Genomic DNA, 25,132 nt, shown 5'->3' on the forward strand with positions numbered 1-25,132 from the left:
AGTTGAATTTGTGATGAGGGAAGACAGGCCCACCTTGTTCCAACTAATTACCTCAATGGTGGATCTTGACAATTTTGCCTTTGTCCCGTTTCGGCCAAAAACTTGACTGCCCCTTGGTAAAAAGGGCTGTGTAGAGCCAAGCCCAGTCTGACTGACATCGACCAGTGCGTCCTACATGCATCTCCTAACTTTGACTGCCTGTGCCCTTTGCCAGTTGTATTGTGAGCCTTTTGTCCATTGATGGGAGAGTTATTTGAAGTGTTCTCTCAAGCTGCTACATACTTCTGTATTGATATGGTGATTGGTTGATTGTGAGACAAAACATGCGGCTATCTTTCTTTCACAGGCTTACTGATGAGTAGCCCCCATTCTTTGAATTGGGGATCTTTGATGAGCATCCTTTCCACATTGTCAGGCCACTTTGTTAATGGGGATTCTTTTTGGCTGATCCATTTGTAAGTCTTAAAGTTCACAGATGTTAGTGGGCTGATGTGAGATGAGAAAGGGATGGTATATTGTGCAGGAGGTGGATAATGTGCGACCTAAAGAGGGTATCCCACGGAACCCACATTATATATTCTGGGGTGAATATTGGGGTTGTCGTTTTATTTACCCTCAAACACTCCTTGTTATCTGCACTTTCGTGCGGCCCTTGCGATGGACAACTTGTTTTTACAAGTTGTTTGTGTTGTAGTCCTGGGCTTGGCACGTTCTTTTATTCTGCTAAAGCAACCTCCTTATGCCATATGGTTTGTTGGGCAACGGGGTTATGGCTATTCTCTCCGTGTGGTGCGGTCAGTGGCAAGTTGACGCTCTGCTTTGTCTCTACTGCCAATGCTGAGTTAATTCACTGGGAGGTTTGCAGGTGCCCCCCAGGGCTTGTTGTAAGTGGAACAAGTGCCTCCTTCCCACCTGCCATCTTTGACACTAAAGGACAGTCCGTTTGTTTAAAGCTTTCTTGTTTGACAGCTCTCCTTTTGATGTTAAAGCACATCGCCTGGGCATATGTTTTCTGTTTGAACATTTTGTGCTGTTTTCAGTGTTGTCTGGGTGTCAGTTAGTTTCACCCATACTGTCCCTAACTGATTGCAGTTCATATGGGTCAGCACTTTCTAAGTTGGCTTGCCTTTCTGCCACATTTTCCAGTTGATTTGATTGAGAGGAGTGTTTGGGTAAACTGTGTGGCACTGTTTTTTTGGGGAAATATCTGATAGGTCTCTAGTTGCTCCAAATTATCGCCTATACTATTATTTCCCTGCTTTTCTGGCTTAGACAGTAAGGGTTGCTGCTGGAGGGTGGGGAGGGGGTTTGCCTGTTGTGACTCAATCTATTCTTTCTTTTGCTGTTCTTGAATGTTTTATTTAATCTCTTCTTTTAATGTTGTGACAGCTGTGTCTGGTGATTAAGCAGGACAGCATCCTTACTGCCCACAGTAGAGTTAGTCATTATTTAATTGCATCTTTGTGCCGCTGCCTCTCTGGGGGTGGGGGGGGGGGGGGTCGTGGTCAAGCGCTTGTCATTCTGCAGCATATTATTAATTTCATTTACCATTTCCTCTACGCTGACATTTTGTGTTTCTGGGGCCATAGGTGCAGTATTGCGTGTGGCAGTCCAGTTCTCAGTGGGTTTCCTATCCTTCGTCGCCCCTGGCTTTGTTTCAGCCATTTGTTGCCACTTTTTGTGTTTCAATCATTGGTGATTTTGCAGTAATTTATCAACGTAGTTAATATATCTGTCAAAGTGGTTAGTTTATCAATTAAGTTGTTTGCACTGCTGACTGCCACCCCCGATCATTGCATTTCTTTGTCTAACGGTCTATTTTCATGCTTGGCATGTCTTGCTTCCTGTCAATCGTTTGCACAGGCTCGCCCAAAGCATGCTTTTATTCTACTTAGATCTCCCGTTTATGCAATTGCCAGTTAAGCGCTTTGGACACTGCTAATAGAGAGGAGTTGATTGTAGTTTATAGTAGTCAGGACTTTCCCCGCTTGATGCCTCTGAACTAGACGAGTATTCTCCTGTAAATGTTGAACTAGATGCTGCCCTTGTTTCTGCTTCCATGTGGTTAATCTTGCCTTTATTCTCTTGTGTGGGCATGATACTTGATTGCAACTGCCCCATACTTGATTTTTGATTTTTCCAAGGGAGTGGAGCCGATCTGGTCGAACCTCACACGTGCTTGTTCCTGTGATGGATCAAATTGGAAGGGGGCTGGCTGGTGAATCATTGCTTCTGTTAATACTTCCAGGTTGCGTAGCAGTGTGGTCAAGTTGTCCACAGGTGGACACTCCCTGCTCTTGTCTGAGGTAGCTATGATTTGTTTAAACCAGGCATCTGAGTGATCTCGTCCATAGCTATTTTATCCGAACCTACGTCTGTTTATTAATTGTTGTGGAAATCTCTATCACCTCTAGGACATCACCCTCCCCCACAGACCTGCTTGCTGTGCAGGCCTTTGTGATTTAGTTACTTCTTTCTAGAGCCGTCTCCGCGAGCTCTATCATCTCTGTAGCAGTGTCTGATTCTAGGCCGTCTGGACCCTCTGGAGCATCCTGCCCCGTGGGACTTTAGTGTTTTCTCCCACGCCAGCCCTCACTCTTGTAAAGTAATTGTGTATCAGGTTTTTGGTTGCTACTGATCCGAGTGCCTGGGGTCCTTGGAGACATTTACCCATAGGCCCACCCTGGCCACTTTATCAGGTTTCACCTCCTGTGTTGAGTCAATCTCTGATTTTGTTTTATCTTCATTCTACGTAGACCTAGTGCACCGCTTTCCTCACAGAGCTCCTGGCCTCCTGCTTCTGTATCTGTTTGTTTTTATTAATATCAGTGTGTTACCAGCAACCTCAGTCACTGTGGAGCTTTGCCTTACTGACTTTAGCGTCCTTCTGGTTTTTATGCTGTTCCTGCATCCCTCAAATACTCAGAGGGCTAGCTTCCATCTTGTGCCAAATACTGAAATCTTCTGGTGTGTTTTGTGTTGCCTGAATAATGGCCTTGGACGCCTTAGTTGCTTTGGGGATGCCAACAAGCACCACAGCTTATGCCATGAATCTTTAACACCGCTGAGAGTTCAGTCAATGCTCAGGCAATATGCACTTGCAGTGGACCTTAGTTATCAAGTGGAGGTTTACATGCTCCATACTGTTGATAATGAGACAACTAAGTTTGACATAGGTGGAGTAACGGCTGCTGATGCTTCTGCAATTTTCTGAAGCTTTTCCAATTTTGCCTACCAATTAAACGTTGTTGGTAGTAGTCTTTATAGTAATAGTAGTCTTTCTATCTTGTGGACGTTACTGCACACTGCTCCAATATGTGCCTAGTCAGCGCCGTCACACCCCCTAGTGCATCCTGCAAATCCTGTGGCCTAGGGGGGCACGAACACCACTCTGCTTAGTGGTCCTTAGAAACTTGAGGCGGGAGGGTTTGAGGAGAAAGGGTTTGCGCAGTGGCTCTTAACCCTTGAGGATCTTAAGGATCTTCAGGAACTTTCTGATACAGGCATCAATAATGGTTGCCCAAACCAAACAAATAATGCCTAGGTCAGGTGGTGTCCGGTAGTGTGTGACAGCGCAGAGTGCTGTAACCTGTGTGCACCACACCGGTGCAAATGCTGAGCTGATGCTAGCTGGGGGGTGACGGCAGGTGCAGGAGCAGAAATAGGGCAGGTGCTACTGTAGGAGCCGGGAACAGAGGTCTAGGAAGTCAAAAAGATGGCCAGTCGAGGGAGTTCAATGAAATGGTCAGAGGGGAGGTATGGTTGGTGGGAGCAAGCTGCCCTGGTCTGCTGCTGGCTGCTTCCGCCACTCTCCAGCAGAGTCCGCAGCTCTGAGCCTTGCCTTCCAACTCTCCCTGCCTACCCACTCTGCCTCTCTCACCGCACTCTTACTCTGCTGCTCCTGCTTCTCAGGCCTTGAGTTACTGCTGTCTCCCCAGCTGCTAGCGGTTACTCCTGTGCGGTATAAGGCAAGGGCTTTCCGAACTCTGCGTGCGCTCTGCTGACCTCCAAACTATGACTGCAACTGGGACGGCAGTGACAGGGCTCTTTGCTCACTCCTCACTTCTCCACGTCTCGCAACGGGTTGTGACAACAATTCTGTCATGCAAACTCCAAGCTGCACGCTACAAACAGATGGTTTCAATGTAAGTAAGGTTTTCCAAATATAAAAAACAAAATCCCCTACCATTGTGTCAGTTATCAGTTGAAGAAGATGACAAGTAGTGCTCAGCCTGAACTTTACACTTAGAATAAAAAAAGCTTTCCAGACTGTATTTTAATGAAAATTATCCATGCTATAGTAAAATACATGAACCACTTTTGTCTTTTTGTCTTAGCAACAAGTTGCAATCAGTATGCCCCTGTGAGGGACTTCAACATTTCTTAAAAACATGTTGAACAACACTGTCCCATAGACAAAGTTTGATTATTTCAAATTAGATACCAGTAGTGCAGAATGTGTGTCCACTATGAGCCCCTTTATTAATACATCACTACAGGAAAACACATTTGGTGACAGCTTTTCTGACTCTGGACCAACAGGCCCCTGTGTAAACACATATGAGGACAAACCCCTTGGTTGCAGCCAATTGAAGAATTACTTTTTAGAGGATGTTGAAATCTCTCAATTAACAGTAATGGTTTATCTTAGTGATTTCCTGGAGATGTGCTTAATTATGACCCTTGTATATGGTTTAAACATACATTGTTTTGAATTTTCACAATGGAAATCAAACAAACTAGGGTTTAGGATTGACTCCTGTGTGTGCTATGTTATCACGACTTCTGTGCTCAGTTTTCTCTTGCATCATTCTTCAGGTGATGAGGATGAAGACTGTTGCTGGGGGGGGCGGCACTGCCGAAAAGTAGAGGTCTGTGAATGAGGGATGAGCCACCTTTGATCGAGGAGGCCAGGCCTCTGCACAGACAGAAGGAAACAAGTGCCTTTTATTGACACCCATCTACCAAGTGCCTTTGCGATAGCTCAGTAAAAAGAAAAAATGTTCTGAATTGGACCCCTCAACTTTTAACTGGAATTTCTGTCCTTTAATTCTAGCATCTCTTAAACCACCCCCTTCCCCCAAAAAACAAATGTTTAGTGATATTGTCACCCAAATGCTTGTTTCAGTGATGATCCTTGATATTTGATGTAGGTTTTGGTTGTGGGAAATGAAAGCATTTGTTTGATTCCACATTTCCTGGCTGTTTGTGATAATTAATCTGTGTGTACTGCAATCTCTTGGTATAGGTCTCTACTACACACTGCCTATTTTGTGTTGTTTTTACCTCAGGCTGATGATCTGCTCAATGAGATTAGACAGCTTAAAGCCGAAGCGAAGATAAAAGATGACAGAATCAGGCAATTAGAGAACCAGCTTGTAAGTACGACCTTATTGTTGTCAAAAGGAAGTATTCCACAGACATTTTTTTAGGTTGGTGAACAATCCCAGTGCTAAAGATATTTTCAAACATTTGTTCCCTGTTCTTAAAGTGACATTTTAGCAAATGTTTTCTATATGCACGGTTCAAGTATCACAGGCTACAAGAATAGCATATTTTCCTGTGCTAACAAACATTAGATGTTTAACTCTGTACAATCTTTTTATAGAGCATTTTTTTTACTCACACAAATTCCAGATTAGTACAATCCAAATAGTGATATTGTAGTGTTCCCAATTTGCATGGTCCACTATAGTAGGTGTTCCTCAATACATCAGTAACACCAGAATAGAAGATATTTAGCTTGCACAATCATTGTATGGCAGATGTTCCCAGTTTGCACTTGCAAACCCTCACTTCACACTCTTTACTATGCTTCTAAAAAAAATCCTTTCTATGCTACAAGGCAAGCTCCATCCACAACATTGCAATTTTTAGCTTACTCAAAATTGCCTACCCAAGCACTGTGCCTGGAGACCTCACCTTCATCAATCCTGCAGTCCTTCACCTAGGGCCTGCAGTTAACTCTATAGAGTAAATGTAAAACCACCCTTCAAACTGTGAGTTGGCAACTAATGCGAGAAGAAGGCACAATTTTCTCCCAATGGACATGATGTAAGTGAAAGAAGATGTGTTGATTTCTTTGGTGTTGGGCCAAGGATTTTGCCTTCCAACATTTTTAATGCCTAGCCTACTCCTCAGGCTCTTAAGTTCCTGTATTTTCTCATCAAGGAGACTAGAAATAGACTTTGTTGGGCCTGTCAGCAGTATACCTAATCCCACTACTTGAGGTTGGTTGAGGTTACTACGTGATTCACTGTAGAGGATATTAAATATTAGTGCAGCATACTAGCCTTTATTCCATAATAATAATGATAGTAATAAAGTTACCTGTATAACAATTTCTATCCAAAGCTCTTTACAGAGCATTTTTATATAAACTGTTACTGAATAAAATTTGAAACTTATTATATCTGCCTCAAAAGGTTAAAGGCTGAATCGGTCTTTCAGAGATGTGAGCTTGCAACCTGAAGTGCTCACTCGAGCATTTCAACAGTGAGCACTTTACTCACTGAGCTCAAATTAAGTTGTTTTCTCACATTTGACTGTTGGTTACTCAGATCCTGAATTCTTTACAGCAAGGTATTTCAAGTACTCCTACATTACTCCTTTTTAGGTCAAGCCTACTAGACAGTGCAAGCTGTCTATTTGCTTAAGAACTATTTTGAGCTTACAGTGTGTATAAAAGTCTGCCCATTGCCTATGTCGGTTGACTTAATTGTCACTCTCTTGGTTGCTGCTGATTCAATGGCTTTCCTTCCTCTTCTTGTGTTTGTCCATCTTCTGAAGCATAGCTTCTTTACGATCCTTTTGATTGGATAATTTGTATCCTTCCACTGAACACATTTGATTTGTGGAACTGCTTTTTAGGTCTTGACTGTCACCATCGTATATGTTGTCTGCTAGGATGGGTATTGTTTACTGTAAAGGGCTTAGAGCATGCCCATGGCTTACAATTCATTGGCATCATTGTCACTCTACTTAGTTGCTTCCTAATTGGCCAGCCCGTGCCAGGCATAACTTCCTTTTCTTTGTGTGGAGCATGGACCAAGCATAGATTGGTTAATCTTAATTAGTGTTCATCCGCTGCTTATGCTATGATTTGGGTGCTATTTCTATCTCTTAGAGACTTCTAGCTGCAGATTTCTTACCTTAGAATATCCCCCGGTGTCTGACTGGATGTAGAAGATTTTTTTGCAGTACCCCTGCCTGCCGGTAGGTGGTTTCATTTTGAGTCTGTGTTTGCGCCAAAAGTGACATACACAGTACATATTTAGGTGCCACCTCGGCCTACTGACGTCCGTTCTTTCCATTCTGTGCCAGATAGCTCTGTTTGGGTCAGTGCTACCCCTCAGTCCCTTTTTGACTGGCTTTTTTGTAATGAGAATTATTTTCTGGTGTGATGTAGTCGCCAAAGAAACTGGCTAGTTTCCCCCATGTGGGGCCTGTCACAGGCAAATATCTGTTACAGACACCAAATTGGAGTGTGTGTGGTGCTTGGAGCAGGACCACAACTCCAAGTTTTGTGAGGACAGTCTTGCCTTCCTCTCCAACTGTCGTTAGTCAACTCCGCAATGCTTCGGTCCCAATTGAGCTGAATGTCCTATGACTGTTCGCGAAGCCAATCCTTACGGTCATCATCACCCTCCAAATCATCAGGTAAGTCCCACAAGCACAACAAGGCAAAGAATTTGAAGCCTTCTTTGATTTTGCTGTGCCGGTCGAAGTCTTCCACCTAGACGCAGGAGCATTGGCACTCCAGGCCCTGTGAGTTGGTGGAACCAAAACCCGGGTCTACTTTGCACTTCAGTTTTCCTTGAGCCGGAGTGACCAAGGCCCAACTGAAATAGTTCTGTGAAGCCATGCACCCCAGCCCAGCCTCTCTGGAGTGACTTTTCGCCCCACGGGTGCAGGCAGGGTCCCTATAGGACCCAAACCAACAGGCTTGGCCTTGGCTCTATTCGAACCCAATGGATCCTTTGCCGGATCTGGAACGGAGACGCCAGCAAGACCAAGACCTTCCTCAGCTCCCACTCCATGCCAACGCCCTTAGGTGGGGCTACTTACATCGTTGTGCCCTTCTCTGACACGGAGCCGAACAGGCATCGTCTGACTCCAACTCCGCCACCGACCAGGCCCATGCTTCCCAGAGCGGAGCCACTGCCTTATTTGTTGGATAGGCCTGGATAGGGAGACAAATGGGTGGGGTGTGTTGACCCTTATGGTTACCAGCTCCCAGATGACGATCAGGACAAATGGTACGAGGAAGTGGCATATGCCAGTGGTTTAGAGACATCACCTTACACTGGCCTGGTCTCACCTCCGACCCTGGCTACAGAGGAGGCACTCTCTTTTGCAGTGGTGGTTTGTAAGGTGGCTGAGGTTGTGGACCTTCAGTTGCCCACAGTGGCAGTGTGAGACGAAGGTCTTGACAGAGGTGCCTCAGCCAGGAGTCTTCCCTTCTGAATCCCTACTCCACTTCAATGATACTCTTACAAACATCCTTCTCAGGGCAATAGTCCAAGACCTGCTCAGAGGCTCCTGTGCATTACATGACTGTCCACCCCCAACGCCCCACTCTTGGAGGACTCCAGTGTACTTGACCTGCACCCCACCGAGCTTGTTGGTCCAAGCCTCCGTTTCTAGCATTTCAGTGCCTAGATACCGTCATGAGTGACAAGCAGCGCTACCCCACCACCAATGCCACCCATTTATGATTGGCTGACTTAGGGCCATCTCTTCTTGCTCCATCATGAAGTGCATGATTCCTTAGCCAAGAAAGCTGTAGAGAGGATTCCTGCATCAGAAGTAGGTCATGGTTGTTATTCCCACTACTTTATGATGCCAAAGGAGGACTGGGGATTTTGTCCTGTTCTAGACTTGCACCTTCTCAACCTCTTTTTGAAAATGGACGTTCAAAATGCTCATGTTCCCTGAAGTTTTTTGTGCCCAAGCCCTGGGAGCTGAGTGATAGTATTGGACTTGGAGGACCCATATTTCCGCATCCCCATGTTGCATGCCCACAGATGAAACTTGTGGTTCACAGTGGGCTAAAAGCACTCTGTTTGCCAAGTTCTCTTTTGGCCTTACCAGTGCCCCTTGGGTGTTCACAAAAGTGATGGCTGCAGCTCATCTGCAGATGTCAGGGGTTCCAGGCCTCCTGTACCTCGATGATTGGATGTTGAAGGAGGATTCCCCACAAGCAGTCATCTCCAACCTTCGTGCATAAGGCAAACCTCCTGCACTTGCTGGGGTTCTCTATCAACATGTCAAAGTCTCACGTGACTTCCTCTCAGGTACTTCCTTTCATCAGAGCAGTTCTGAACACAGTGCAGTTTTGGGCCTGTCTCCTTAAGCGGCTAGTCCAGGATATTCAGGCTATGGTGCCGATGTTTTAGCCTCTATCCTAGAGTTTGGTGAGACTGACTCTGAGGCTCATGTCCTCCTGCATCCTGCTGTTTATTTGCAACTATTACTATATGCGGGTTCTGTAGTGGGGACTGATGTCCCAGTGGGCACATCATCAGTGGAAGCCAGATCTCGGAGGGAACTGCAAAAGGTCTACAGTGGTGTTTAACAAACGGCGGTTGGGTCAGTGGCAGACCCATCTTCCGTCCCCAGTCGTAGCTGACTGTAATGACAGATGCTTCACTCTTGGGCTGTGGAGGCAATCAGAGGACTCTGGCATCTGACAGAGTTCAGTCTCCATATCGTCTTGTTGGAGCACCGGGCAATTCGCTTGGCATTGAGGCATTGTTTTTCTTGGATCAAGGGAAGATTGGTGCAGGTGTTCACAGACAAAACAACCATGTGTTATTGTAACAAACAAGGTGGGGTGGGGTTGTGGACCCTTTGTAAAGAGGTCCTTGCATCTCTGGACACAACTGGAATGTCAAGGCATTTCCCTGGTGGGCAAACACCTGGTGGGCTTTCTGAAAGCCACATTGGATGAACTCAGTCTAGCGAATCACGAATGGCATCTCCATCTGGAGGTGGTGCAAGGTCTCTTTCAGCAGTGAGGACAGCCTTGGTTGATCTGTTTACCACTACTGAGAACGCACAATGTAAGCCGTTTTCTGCGCTGGAGTTTCCATGATAACTCTTGCTCTGAGATGCTTTTCATCTCAAGTGGAGCACCAGCATTCTGTATGCTTTTCCTCCAAAACAGCTCCTGCCCAAAGTTTTGCAAGAAGATCAGGAACAGTTGGGCCCAAGTCATTCCTGAGGCTCTGGATTGGGCACAGAGAGTCTGGTATCCTGAGCATGACTATCAGTCCTTCAGTCAGGCTGCCCCTTTGAGAGGCTCTTCTGATGGAGCAACAAGGAGGGCTCTGCACTTGACCCTGCGCACCCTCCACCTTCATGCATGACGATTGAGCACCAACAGTTAGCAGCTTTAGACTTTTCTCCTGAAGTCTGTAATGTTGCTCTGGCAGCCAGGCATCCCTCCACCAGGTCGGTATATGTCTACTGCTGGGACAAGTTTGTGTCATGGTGTGCTTCCTATGACTTTGACCCCCTTTCTGCTCTTTTTTTGAGGTTCTATTGTTTACATTGTCTTTGGCCCTGCATGGCTTAACTGGGTACAGTTAAGGGTCATCTCTCTGCCATCTCAGCAGTTTTGCGGTTACCGGGCCAACCTTCTGTCTTTAAGTCACCTGTCATGGCTAGGTTCCTTAAAGGCCTGCACATATGTTTAATTATGCCTCAGTGGGACTTCAAGCTGGTCCTCACCTTTCTTGTGTGCACCGTTCAAGCTTCTACCAAATTACCCTCCTAGCCTCCTGGCAATAAATATTATTTTTTAGTGGCCATAACAGATTGGTCAGCGAATTGCAGGCACTCTGCTTACTCTCCTTATACCATCTTCTATCTGGACACGCTGATTTTCTGGACACATGCCTCTTTCCTTTTGAAGATTGTGACTATCCTTCCTTGTAAGTCAGAACATCACCCTGTCTACCTTCTTTGCTCTGCCTCATCGCTCTGAAGGGGCTCCACCATCTAGACCCAAAAAGAGCACTGTTGTTCTACCTTGACCACACAAAAGAATTCTGGGTGGATGATCAACTGTTTGTGAGCTATGTAGGAGCAACAAAAAAAAAAGGGAAGGCAGTGCAGAAAAGGGCCATCTCACAATAGATTATTCTATGCATTAAGATCTTCTACTCATTGGTCAAGAAGTGCCTTCTTGAGGGCTTGCAAGCTCACTTCACCAGAGCAAAGCTGCAACCTCTGTGTTAGTGCTTGTTGTCCCAGTCCTGGACATCTGTCAGGCAGCAATGTGGGCCTCACTGCACATGTTCACCAAGCACTACTGCATGAGCAGTCAGGTCCCCTGTGACGGGCACCTTGTCCATTTAGTCCTGATTTAATTGGCTTCACAGTCCCACCCCATGGATGTATTCCATAGGTATCTTCTCTAGGGTAAGGCATCCTGGGCCAGAAGTCTCTACCAGATGAACAAACTACTTACCTTTGGTAACACCTTACTCTATATGTGGTCGCAGATTCCTTACCGACCCACCCATCCTCGCTGCTCAGCAAACAGTTTATGGTGTAGAGGACGCCTAGGCTTGGCATTCCAGTGGTCAGTGCTCATCAAGGCTCTACGCTCCTAGCATGGAAAGTCGCAAAAGTTACTGATGTGATTGCGCCAAGGTGGCACCTATATTAGTGCCACTTGGACGACGCCCACATGGAGCCGTAGAATGCTACCGACCAGCATGCAGGGGTACTGCTTGAAAATCTTCTGACTCCAGTGTGATGCCTGGGGATATTCTATAGTAAGGAATCTGCAGCTAGATAGTCTCTTCAAAATAAGGCATTGCCAAATGAAAGTAACTTGTTTTGAACTGCTGCACTTTTTATATACATTTGTTTTATGTCTGTTATGGTTATCACTGTACACTTTTCAACTCACTTCCTCTCTTTACAGTTCTTGTGCTAAGTTCTCCATTCGTTTTATTTACTACTTCTTCTACTGCTGAACTTTTATGGTCATCTTTTTTTGTATAATTTTTGATTACTTATTACCGTACACATTCATATTTCAGGACACTTCCCTGTTTCCAGTTCTCATGCTGTTTTCTTCATTCTGTTTTCAAACACATTTTTGGTCTACTACTCTACTCCACCCTACTTTATTCTTCTCCACTATACTCCATGCCCCTCTGTTACCCACTCCATGCCACTCTATACTGCTCCACTCGATGCCACACCACTGTACTCCACACCACTCTTCTCCACTTTATGGCACTCCACTCTACCCCACTTCAATCTCATTCCTTTCCACTCTATTCCCCTCTGTGACACAATGCCACTCCACTCCCTGCTGCTCCACCTGACGCCTCTCTGCCACTCTACATTGCTCCACTGCACATCGCTCCACCCTAAGCTACTCCATTAACTCTACATCACTCTACTCCATGCCATTCCACTCTACGCGATTCCACTTCACTCTAAACCACTCCATTCCACTCTACTCCACTCCATTCTGTGCCACTCTACACATGCACCAATAGTCTGTGCCCCTCTACTATGCCTCTCCACAATACCCCATGCCACTGCACTCTCCACTCTACGCCACTCCACTCTGTTAATTAACGCCACTCTTGTCTGTGCCAGTAGCTTTAGCCATGTTGACGAGTCACCACAGTGCTGTACTACATGGCAAAAAGTAATTGGCAAACTTCCGTCAGTAGCTCTTGTGTAGGCAAGACCTATTGGTTTTGCCAATGCTTGTTTTCTTTTTCAGTAAGCAACCAAGGAGGGTATGTAATTTCTAGTGCTCTCCCTAATGTGCTGCTTTGACCCTCAATTACGCTGGTGCTCCTGCTCTGTGTTGCTCCCACACCTCCCAGCTTACTGTAAAAGCACAGCAACAGTGTTATTTTGGAGTGGGGTATGGTTGAAAAGCTGATTTTAGAGGTTGCTTTTGTTTTAGCTCCAGCATTCCACAAATCATGGGAAATTACAAGCTTTGGGGCACACAGGTTTTTATGGCACTAGGGGATCTGCTACACTCAGATGGGGTCAGAGGAGGTGTGCTTGGCATGACACTTCTCGTGGAGACCCTTACATCTGCTTCATGTGTTACTGCAGAGGAGCAAATAACTGAATCATGTGGGAACTAAATTAGGTGGCTCAGGTCTGACACTTATTCTTATTTTTTAAATTCTGTTCAGAGATTCCTGTGAGTAAAACAAACAAATTGTAATTTTTAATATGTGAAACCATTAAGTAAAATGTACATTGTTATGATACCCTAAGATATGTTTGCTTTTCTTTCAGTATTTTGAAATATGTGTTTTCTTGTTCCTGTTACTTTTTGTAAACAGTATACCACAGTTAAAACTGGCAAAGCAAACATCTCAGGACTCGCATTATTAAGGCGAGACCTATTGCCGTTTTCTGTGTTTTTAAAAAAAAAAATTATATTGCCATCTGAGCTCCACAGAACACATTTCTTCAGGTTTGTAGTGGGGGAATCCACTGTCATTTAAAAGCCTTGTATTTTCCCTTGTTTCTTTTTGGTCCATCGTAAACCACCTCAATTGAAAGGAAAGGCAATCAACCTCTTTCTATAAAGTGATGACTGGTTAAGTGTAAACTCAGGAGTTAAGGCTCCTTCTGTTCCAGGTTCTGATCACCATGCTTAATCAAAGGCACTTTGAGTGTGAAGAAACCTATAATTTCAGCCCAGAGCTTGCAATATTAAAAACTATTCATACCACACAACTTGGGAAAACCTTTCCTCCACCAGAAAACACCCTCTTGATGAAGCTGCTTAGGGGAGTCTGCCTCATTGTGATGCCAATGAAGAGATCCAATCTGAAAGTCTTACACGTGCCACTCTTATCACTGGATCAAAGAACACTATTGCATCGTTTTGCAGCATTTCAGTGAGTAAACATCAGAAGCCAACCTACTACACTTAGTTCAGTTGCACCAGTACAGAACCGGATGTAATTATTGAGTCCTCAAACTGGGGGTGGCCTGCCACATTGCATTCTTTGGAATCCTACGGTTTTCAAAGGTTGCTCTCAGGCATACCTACGCCTTAAAGGTAAAAGCTTTCTTCTGGTTTAACAGCAAATGTCCCTGCCCTCCGCAGGACTCAGCAGGAAGAGTCACACTCTGTATACATCGCATCACATAGCTATGCATTTATATCAACAAACAGGCTAGTATCAAATGGAGATACCTATACCTGCGGGCAATGTGCCTTTGCTTAGGATGAAAGAACCTGTTTCCATGGGAGAATAGATGGTGACTTAATCTTTCAAAAGCGTGGAAGATCCCTGCAGTACTCTCCCATTACTCCCATCATGTTGCTGTGTCAATAAATTCTCCAGAATCAGCCCCAGTAAATTGATTCTAGTGCTACCTTTCTGACTAAGTCATATCTGATTATTGAGACTAAGGACCTGGCAGAGGTACACTTCTGGCCCCGTATTGTTCAGAATAGCCTATCACAGATAGTGGCGTCTTTCGGGGTGAGGAGGCAGGTAAGACTATGCCCCAGTTGCAGTTATCCTGGCTGTTTTTGTGACTCACCACTTTTCACTGGCCACGTTTTAATTGTGAAATATCAAACTGTGTGTGAATCATATGCTACACCTCACCTGTGGCTGAGAGGGTATGGATGTGAACAGATCAACATCAGAACTTTCTTCTGCAGCGTTGGTCTGTGCATGCCCAGCAACCAACATCTACACCAAAGAAATTTCCCCTCTCTCCTTTTCCCGCATAGTAGCAGTGAGCTTTTGCTGCAGGGATCCATCACCAAAATGCCCCACAATTCTCGAGAGGCCCTGCCTCTTCTTGCAACTCTGGGCCAGGCTGGCAAACAACAGCACTGTGAAGGCTGGGTGGCCTGCTCTGCGGACAATGCAGACAAGAAAACACTGTTGTTGCTTTCCCGGGCCTGCTGTGGTGCAGCTTCAGTTGAGGGAGACGGGCCAGCAGCATGAGCAGGTAAGCAGATCTGAGCCACAGCCAAGAGTTCTTGAACAATTTGATGCATGTACTTACAGTTGCCACCGACTCCCTTTACATAATATCTAGTATGAATACAAATTCATGACATTTCTTTAAAATTTGGAATGTTTCACTTTTCTATCCTAACAGTGATGCCATTAGTGAAGTGATAAATCAGTTGCCATGTCACCCACATATAAATATGACCAGTATTGTTATTTTAGGTTGAGTATCTTTATAGTGTATCAAACCAGATAAAAGAAAGTTGCACATCCTGAAATTATTTCAAGGCACTGTCTGATATGATGAGCATGCTAAGAGGCACAGTCAAGTAAATTAAGTTGCTTATGATCACACAGTTCACTGAAATTAGGAAGCAGCCAATGAACCATGGTTTTGTGACCAGTAATTCTTATCCATTGAATTTCACAAGGGAATACCATTTATAATTTTAATGAAGAAATATAGTTTGTAAATCTGCCCTGATTAGTTCTACATGTCCAAAGTGTGGTATATATTTAGGTATAATTATATATGACTGTAAGTACATATTATTATATATATATATATATATATGTGTGTATGTGTATATATATATATATATATATATATATTCATGTTGGATGTGCACATTCTTCACAAATGCCTGTTGTAAGAGGCCCCATCAGTTGTTTTTTTTCCCCTGTGGCTCTTTCTTTTCATTTTTTATTTGGTAGAGAAAATATCATACAGTTGGTATACTATACCATACAGTGTAAATCAAGAAATAAACATTAAAAAAAAAAACACAAAGAAGACATTTCACAATGACAGTCTCTCCAAAACCACAATAATTATCATAGAATAGATTATTTATTGATACATGCCATTCAGTCCATAATCAGCGCTCAATATTAAGGCATTTTGTTCCAGCATTAACTTTAATAATATACATTTCCAGCCTACTTAATTTAGAGAATTGATTTCACCGAGGGCTAACTGTTGGGAAACTGGGGTTCAGCCATACCCTGGCTATACAAAGTCTTACGGAGAATGTCATAAAGAGTACCAGCCCAGAAAATATGATGGGTATCCTCCTTGAACATCTAAGTATTACTTACTCAGGGGTCAGGTATACCCTCAATTGTATTACTCTAGAAATGTCTTCAAATACCGAAACCTAAAAACTCAGTATACCACCACAGTGCACAAAGATGTGCATTGTGTCCGCCATATGTTCCCCACACCGAAAACATGCAGAATTAGCTTGGTAGCCATATGTGTATAATCTTTTAGGACTGTAACAAATATCCTAAATGATCTTGTAATGATGCACTTCAATCTAAAAATATTACCTCCATGATTGAGCTTAATTGAGTCCTTTAGATTAGCTATTCTACCACTATGGATATTTTCACCGCCCTTCTTGTCCCAAAACAGGTAGTGTATCTGGTTAGTTTAGGGTTAACAGCTCAAATAGTTTCCCAGTCCTTCCCATTTGCTGATTACTGTGAAGTAACTCTATCTTCTGTATCTTGGACAGGAACAAACTGTAGTTTTGTTGCCCAGAACTACTGCATCTGTGTATACTTAAATATATCATTTATTGGATTTTATATAGGGCTACTAATTGAGTGCAATAGCAAAATTGATTTCCATAAAAAAGTTGTCCTACAATTGGAAAGTGAGATTCCACCCGTTGTCAGAGGAATGAGTGTGAGAGAAAGCTGGAAAGTCTGCATTGTTTTAGAGAGAGATGGATTTTGTTATCGGAGGGATAGCAGTTTAGCCCTTTATATATTTCCAGACGGTAGCAAATACTGAAAGTGTCTTAACACGTTTCTGCTAAAATATGAAGCATCAATAAAACCAATGTGAAAGCCCAACTTGGAGTATAATGGTCGAATGTACCATGTATTGTGAAAAATGATAACCTTAGATACTCAGTCTGCAAATTTTGCCCAGTAATAGAATATTAAAATTGGGAAAGTTCAGTATATTCCTCACCATCTGAATACTCCCCCAGGAGTCAAACTGGATCTGGAAACTTTTCAGCAGTACCGCTGTTCTCTGATAGGTGGTGGTGTGTGGCTCCATGCCAATGTTTCACTCTGAAAGTGACGTGCGATGCTGCATGAAAGTGCCACCCGTTTGTGCTGACATTTCTTTTTTTCCATGCTTTCATACATAAATCCTCTTCTCCCTGTTTTGACCAAAGAACTTCCCACAAATTATCACTTTGAACTGCGCTGGTCTCATTTGGCCTCCCATGCCAATAATGTTGTAGGCAGATGGACAGCTTATAATGCATCCAACCCTAAAGTTAATCTGCCATAAATTTGATTGAAGTTACACACGCCGACAGTTATGCAGCCTCTTGTTAATACCTCTGACAATACTTCACCCTTAACACATGGTAGGGACCAGTCTTTACATAATATATGTGGCTTGGATGAACTATGAGGAGGGTAATGATTCTGTTCCCCAGTATGATGACAACAACTAGCACGAGGACTTACAAGATGTCACTGAGCTTGACATTTTGCCTGATACTTGGCCAGGTCCTTGTACGAAGAAAAGTACTCCTTTCGCTGTCATGATGTAACGGGTAGCTGAAGGACTTACAAATGCTAGCCATGGAGGTTAAAACTAATGTACTAACAACAGTATTACAACCTGGTAGGGCTCCCACTCAGCCATTGTTACCCTTTAACTAGACTCCTAATTGACACCCTTCTGAGCACTTGGACCAAACTCTGTTTGTGACTGCTAGTCAGTGGACAGGTTGTCTGTTCTATCACCCTGCACCTAGGGACCCAGCCTTTCTAACACAACATACCATTCCGGAATGTCTGGTGGCCTAAGCTTCCACCACCAGGGTCAATCCAAATGTTTTCTCTGCCACCCCCCAGTTTGTTGAATCCAAGTGAATTCAGAGTTTTGGCAAAATAATATTTGCCACCACGAGCCTTGCTCTTAAGTCGGTCAGTGCCAGCTTTCTCCTTGGCCATTATTCCCATGCCTTTGGGGACATGGTTGCTCAGATTTTATCAGATGTTTCAGATGACCTTCAGGAATCTCTCACTGAGGCAATTGAGGACTGTTGACATGTAGTAAAATGTGTAATATGCTCAGGAGTAGACGCAACTGATTGGAAAATGTCATGGGCTCCACATGGAATCCACAAGCTTCTCTGGTATCCTCTAGGCATCTTCAATGGAATTGTCTTTTGACATATCGCGCCTTTTTGAGATAAAACAAACTCAACCTTGGAGTATTTTAAAGAGAGCAGCTATTCAGTGCATTGCTTGGGCTAATCTGCTTCCACGAGGCAATTACACCAGCAAATTCGGCCTGTTTCTGGCTGTAGTGGAGGTTTTCTTGTCTGTCAGGCCAAACTCCTCTTCTGTTGCATCAGGCTTTTCAGCTGTTTTGTGGCCGCAGTTCCCAGTGACATCGAGATATGAAGGGGCAACGGGTAACTCAGTCCCCCTTACCTCCAGTGGCTGCAATTTCAAAACCGCTTTAGTGCATCTGACATCATGCAGCCACCATGTTAAAGGGGGTGGCTGGCCATCACAGTGAACAAGTGGGTCCTTCTCTGGGGAAATGTCCTTCCTTTTCTTTCGACCTTGCTGCACCTTCCACTGCCTTCAGCGTGGCTGACGAAGGACTAGCTGTCTGTTTTACGGCAGGAAGTGAAGTACCTTTTGGCCAAAGGGTCCATAGAGGGTTCTGGCCTCAGTAGTAGGAGTTTAGTGTTACTCTGCTACTTACTTGTGCTGAAGAAGGGCTGAGGCCATTGAACCATTTTAGAGCTCTGCCCTGTCTGTCCCATCTTCCGGAAGGACAAATTCAAAATGATAACATCAAAATGATAACATTAGCCCAGGTTCTGTCTGTCCTGGACCCTGGAGACTGGATGGTGGTGTTGAAACTCTGTAGTGCTTATTTTCACATCTCTGTCCTGCAAGCCCACATGCGCTCTTTGACGTTCATGATGGCCAAGTGTATTTTCAGTTTGCACTGCTCCCCTTTGGAATGCCCCTCGGGCACAAAAATAATGGCAGAGGTTGCAGCACATGTACGGAGGTCGGGGTACGAGTCTTCCCCTACTTTGACTACTGGCTCCTGAGAGCAAGCTCGCACAAGGCAGTAGCCAACCTTCTCTGGATGACAGCAAGCCTCCCAACATCATTGGACTCACTATCAATGAGCCAAAGTGATACCTGACCCCCTCACAGACTCTCCCTTTCATTGAAGCAGTTATGGATACCTTTGCTGTGGAACAGAGAGTCCAGGACATTCTGGCTATGATCCCAATGTGTCAGCCTCGTTCTGGATCTCAGTGCTGATGTTGCTGAAGCTGCTGGAATTGTTGGCCTCCTGCGTCCTGCTTACGTCACATGGTCTTTGTAACATAGAGGATTTGCAGTGGGACCTAAAATTCCAGTGAATACAGTGTAGGAAAGTACCTTCTTTTTGGCATGGTTGCCCACACTTTTTGCCTGCTGTCAGTAGGCTTAGACTGTTTTCACTGGGATCCTGCAAACCAGGACCCCAGTGATTGCGCTCTCTCCCTCTAAATTTGGTTGTCTTGGATTTTGCACACCCCACATTTGGCATACTGGTGCCCTCTTATAAGTCCCTAGTATATGGTACATACGTACCCAGGGCATTGGGGCACCAGGGGTTCCACATGGGTTGCAGCATGTATTATGCCACCCATTGGAGCCCATGCAAAATGTGTCTGCAGGCCTGCCATTGCACCCTTTCTCCACAAGTAACTGCATCAGGGCACTGTAAGTCACCCCTATGATAGGCACTCCTAGCCCAGAGGGCAGGGTGCAGGTCCCTGTGTTTGAGGGCACCCCTGCATGAGCAGAGGTGCCCCTACGAACCCCAGTTCCATTGCACTGGACTTCGGAAGTGCGGGGAAGCCATTTTACTGGTGTACTGGACACAGATCACTACTTGTGTCCAGCTACACAATGGTAACTCCGAACCTGGTTATGTTTGGTATCAAACATGTCAGAATCATACCCAATACCAATACTGTGGTCAGTATTGGTTGTTTGATTTCAAGCACTCTGGGGGCTCCTTAGAGGACAAAGGATTTCCTGTGGGAAAGGGAGGCAACACCCTCTCCCTTGGAAATAGGTGTTACAAGGATTGGGAGTGGTTCACTCCTCAAGCCACCGGTTTGCTTTGAACAGCACATTTGGTGCCCTCCTTGCATGAACTGGTTTGCACCAGTCTGGTGCGAAACTGGACAAAGGAAAGGGGAGTGACCACTCCCCTGTCCATCACCACCACAGGGGTGGTGCCCAGAGCTCAATATGTACAGAGGCCCCTGGGAGCAGGTCAGGCAGGTGACGTCAGAGTCCTCCTGATAGGAGGTCACCTCACTAGGTGACCAAACCTCCTTTTAGGGCTATTTGGGGACTCCCATGAGGTTGAGTCCCCAGATTCGACATGCAAGATTCCACCAGGACTCCTCTGCATAGTTTACTTTGTCTTTTGGCCCCTGGAACCGTAACTGGACTCTTCAGTAACTGACAAAGCTGCAGCTCCAGCTAGAACTTTCCTTTGCAACTTTGTTTCTCCAAATCCTTCCAGCAACGGCTACATTTCCCCGGCTGTGCATCCTCTGGGGTCGACGAGATTTGAGCCTGCACCAAGAAGCAAGAAGGAATCTCCCTTGGAGTGAAGGAGTCACTCCCCTGCATCTGCAGGAAGCAACTGCAACGACTTCCAGCTACGTGGATCTGCTCTCCTTTGGAACTGCGTGGATCATGCATCACAGCTGGATGGCCTGATCCCCGTGGACCTCCCTACCCATTGTCCAACTTGGGAGACTGTAAGCCCTTGCCTCTCCTTGCATAACAGTATCCATGTGCACCATGACTCTTGCAGCTACCAAGGCTTGTCTGCTTCTGCTGCAGGGGATCTTCAGGCTCTGATTAGCCCCGGCCCTCAGCACTTCTTTCTGCAAAGCACAGTCACCTCTATGCTGCTCCAGCGACGTGGTACTCCTCTTCAGGTGTGTTGACTGGCCCTCACTGCTACTTACTGTGCCTGCTGCCAGTGTGTTGCCTGTGGGGGTAGCAACTGCTTCTGTTGGCTATCCTGACTGTTGAGGGTCGCCTCAGACTCCCCTCCAAGGGTTGAGTCCCCTGGGACTTGCTGGTCCTCTTCAGCCTTGCAACTCTTCTTTGGCTCCTCTTGCATTTCCCAAGGGTTGTTGGTGGTTCTCCTGCACCACTGACCAACTGCGACCCGACTACCAATGTGGGACACCAGCTGCACCATTCGAAGGACTCCTTTTCAGCTCCTGGGCTCCACAGCTGGCCGCCGCCTTTCCTCATCGACCGGGTTCTGCATTCACAGAAGGGTGTGTAGTGGCTCCTGCCCCCATTGGACACTCCATCGTGGACTGGACTTTGTCCCCTTCTTTTGCAGCTCCTCATCTACTGGAATCTGGCTTTGGTTTCTCTTGTCCGGCCCTGTTCTTGTACAATCCTTTTTCCAAGCCCTCCTGTTAGTCTTTGGGAAGACCAGGTACTTACCTCTGCTCTCCTGGTCGGCAGGGGTGGGGGCTCCACTCAGGTACCCGCCTCTCAGGGTTTCTAGTTCACCCAGCTCCCCTCTAACAACTCCACATCCTTGGGTGAGGGACTGCATCTCACATTCCACTTTCTTAGTATATGGTTTGGCCCTTCCTTAGGGCCTTTACTATTTTCACTAAGTGTTGCCAATGCTTGTTTTTTCTATGATAATTTTGGTTTGCTGTTGTGTGTATGTAATTAGTGTGTACTGACCTCCAGCTGGGGGGGGAACTGCCTATAAGTATTCTAGAGTTGTGTTACTATAATAAAGTACCTTTATTTTTGTAACATTGTGGTTCTTTCATGTGTGTTAAGTTGTTTTGTGAATATTGCGGTATTGCATAAGCTTTGCATGTTTCCCAGATAAGTCTTGGCTGCTCATCCACAGCTACCGCTAGAGAGCCCTGGCTACCTATGCACTGCCTACACTTCACTAATAGGGGATACCTGGACCTGGTATAAGGTGATGATAACCTAGGTGTACACCACACACCAAGCCCGCTTACACACAGCTTCAGGGAAATCTGATTGTATCCAGATATCGAAGGATACTGCAAATGATCTGCAGTTGTGGCTACTGAACTGCAATTTGATCAATGGCAGCCCCCTCTACTTACCCTCCACTTGAGCTAACAGTATTCACTAATGCATAGCTACTGGTTTAGGGAGGCAATTTGGGAGGGGTGGAGATCAAGGAGCTCTGGTTTCTGGTGGAGACTCAACTCCTCACCAACTTGTTGGAGTTAAGATTGATTTACATGTCTTGAAAGTGTTCCCTCCTACCATCAGAGGACAGCTGGCACAGCTGCTCATGAAGAACACCACCGTTGTGTGGTACTGCAACAAGCAGGGCGGGATGGGGTCCTGGGCCCTGTGCTAGGAGACCTTTCAGCTCTAATAGTGGCTGGACTGCCAAGGGGTTGCCTTGGTGGTGAAGCACCTGGCCATATTTTCAAACACCATTGCAGATTAACTCATCCACAAGCACTTAGTGTATAACATTTTTTGGCACAGGCGGTCTTCCAGCAGTGGGGAGAACCCTGGCTCACTCTTTATGCCACCGCAGACAACATGCAATATCATCAATTCTGCGTGCTGGAGTTTCCAAAGCAACTCTCGCTCAGAGGTGCATTCAGTCTAGTGGTTTTCAGGACTCATGTATGCCTTCCCATCGCTACCTCCACTGGTTCAAGTTCTGAATAAGATCAGGAACAACCTAGCCCAACTCATCCTGGTGGCATGGAATTGAGCCAGGAGTGTGTGGTAGCCAGACCTCCTGGGCATGATCATCTGTCCTCCGATCAAGCAGCAGCTTCGGGAGGATCTATTGTCGCACCAGCAGGGCAGGATTCTGCATCCGTGGCGGCACACTTTTCATCTTCATACTCGGCGATTGAGTGCCACAGTTGACCTTCTTCAGCCTGCACCCTGAGGTCATTGATGTCATCCTAGCGGCAAGGCATCCGTCCAGTAAATCTGTGAATGTCAGCCGTTGGGACCAATTCGTGGATTGGTGCAGCACCCAATAAATTAACCCTTTACAGGCAAAGTTTTCTGAAGCATTGCTATGGGCACTGTTAAAGGCTTCTTATTGGCTCGTTGGGCCTTCTTGTGGTTGCTGGATCATCCTTCATTATTTAGATCACCAGTTGTGATGAGGCTTTTAAACGTTTGCAGTATTTGTTCCCATCGAAACCCTTTGTGATAAGAGTGTGACTTGAAATTAGTCCTCCTGTTCTTGATGTGCACCGCTTTTGAGCTGCTCTACCGTTGCCCCTTGAGACTTATGACCTTAAGGACACTCTTTCTCTTCGCCATTACATCAGCTTGATGTGTGAGTTTACTTTAAGTTCTCTGTGTAAATCCACCTTGCACGACCTGTTTCCCTGGGCTTCCTTTCTACTTAAATTGCTCACTGCTTTTCATGTCTGTCAGACTGTCATGCTTCTGACAGGCAGTGCAAAAACGGTTGGATTGGTCTCTGCGCACTGGCTAAGATGCAGTCTCCAAAAGTCTAAAGCGCTCATTCCACCAAGGCTGAAGGTGCTACCACTGCGCTAGCAAGCAAATTCCCGTCCTGGATGTCTGTTAGACAGTTATGTGGGCTTCGGTGCATACCTTCATGAAGCACTACTGCCTTGAAAGTCACGTCCTTCAAAAGGGGCATTTTGCCCATTCTGTCATGTATGGCTTTTGGGTCTGAGCCACATCAGACACTCCACCTTGGGAGGTACTGCTCACAAGGTGAGGAATATGCAGTTAGAAGTATCAATCAGAAAAACAAGTGACTTACCTTTGGGTAATTACCTCTTGCCTTCCCGTTCTGTGAACTGGTCTCTTTTTTCCCCAATCTAAAAAAGGTTCCAAGATCTGCACACAGTTTGCAGATGGGCTACACATCTAAGGGCATGGACAGCCTATAAGCAAATTCACCTCAGTGCATGAGTGGCTCTGCAAGTCACCTATGGAGTGGAACGATACTGGTGCAGAGCTACACTATGCCACCTGCTGGGGATCCTAGGTACTACTGAAATGCCAGGATTGATTCTGACTCCTGGAGGAGTATTCACAAACTGGGGATAGATAGATGGATAGATGGATAGATGGATAGATGGATAGATGGATAGACTATCCACCAGAAAGATTGTTACTGAAGGTAAGTAACTTGTTCTTAATAGCCATTCCCTGCTTGAACCATCCACCGTACTTTTTACATTACTACGAGGATGATATTTCTAAATAGAGCAGTAGATTGGGATTAACAGGTTTCGCCTATGTGACAGCTATTGGCTTTGCCAATATCTTTTAGCCAGGTTGTACTGCTGTGTGGCTGCTCTTCAACATGGCTAATGGTGTGGTGTGGCATAGCGCAGCATGGCATGGACTGGCGGAGAATACAGTGGCATAGAGGAGCACATACTTGAGTGTCGTAGAGTTGAGTGGCAGAGAGTGATAGAATGGAGTGGCATGTCATAAAATGGTGCAGCTTAAAATGTAATGGGATGCTGAAGTGTGGCGTCGAGTGGCATTGTTTGGAGTCGCATAGAGTAAAGTGAAATGGAATGGATTAGAGTGGTGTACAGTGGAACAATGGTGTGGCATGGAGTAAAGTGACGTTAAGTGGAGTGGTTTAGCGACATCAATTGGAATTGTGTAGAGTGCCGTAGAGTGGAATGGAGTGGTGAAGTGTGGTATGGAATAGGATGCCATAGAGTAGCATTGTGTAGAGTGGCATAGAGTAGAGAGGTGTGGCATAAAGTAGAGTGGCATAGAGTGGAGTGGAATAGAGTGGATTAGAGTAGGTTAGAGTGGCATAAAGCAGAGTGCCATAAGAGTAGGATGGTGTAGAATGCTGTAGAGTGAAGTGATGTAGACTGGACTAGAGCAGAGCATTGTAGAGCAGAGTGGCATAGAGTATAATTGGTGCAGTTGTAAGTAATGAAAGTGTCAATAGAAACAGCAGCTAAGGTGAAAGCAACATAAATAAGGCATGTGTTAAAGGTAGAAAAGCATGTTGCTCTTCCAGGAATAATACTGAAACACTTATAAAATAAAAAATACAT

The 25,132-nt window shown here is 45.3% G+C and overlaps 1 protein-coding gene across 9 annotated transcripts in view; it reads left to right on the plus strand.

Moving 5' to 3' along the window:
- Positions 1-25,132, plus strand: part of CCSER2 (coiled-coil serine rich protein 2) — a 492,874-nt gene that overhangs the window by 367,062 nt on the left and 100,680 nt on the right. For 8 of the 9 annotated variants that reach the window (XM_069240582.1, XM_069240583.1, XM_069240584.1 and 5 more), the window contains one exon: positions 5,292-5,378. The exons of the other annotated variant lie outside the window; for it this stretch is intronic. In XM_069240582.1, the coding sequence (XP_069096683.1) occupies positions 5,292-5,378 (87 nt within the window). The remainder of the gene's footprint in view (positions 1-5,291; positions 5,379-25,132) is intronic. 9 annotated transcript variants of the gene reach the window in all.

The sequence above is a fragment of the Pleurodeles waltl genome, chromosome 6, assembly GCF_031143425.1.
Source record: "Pleurodeles waltl isolate 20211129_DDA chromosome 6, aPleWal1.hap1.20221129, whole genome shotgun sequence".
NCBI classification, from domain to species: Eukaryota; Metazoa; Chordata; class Amphibia; order Caudata; family Salamandridae; genus Pleurodeles; species Pleurodeles waltl.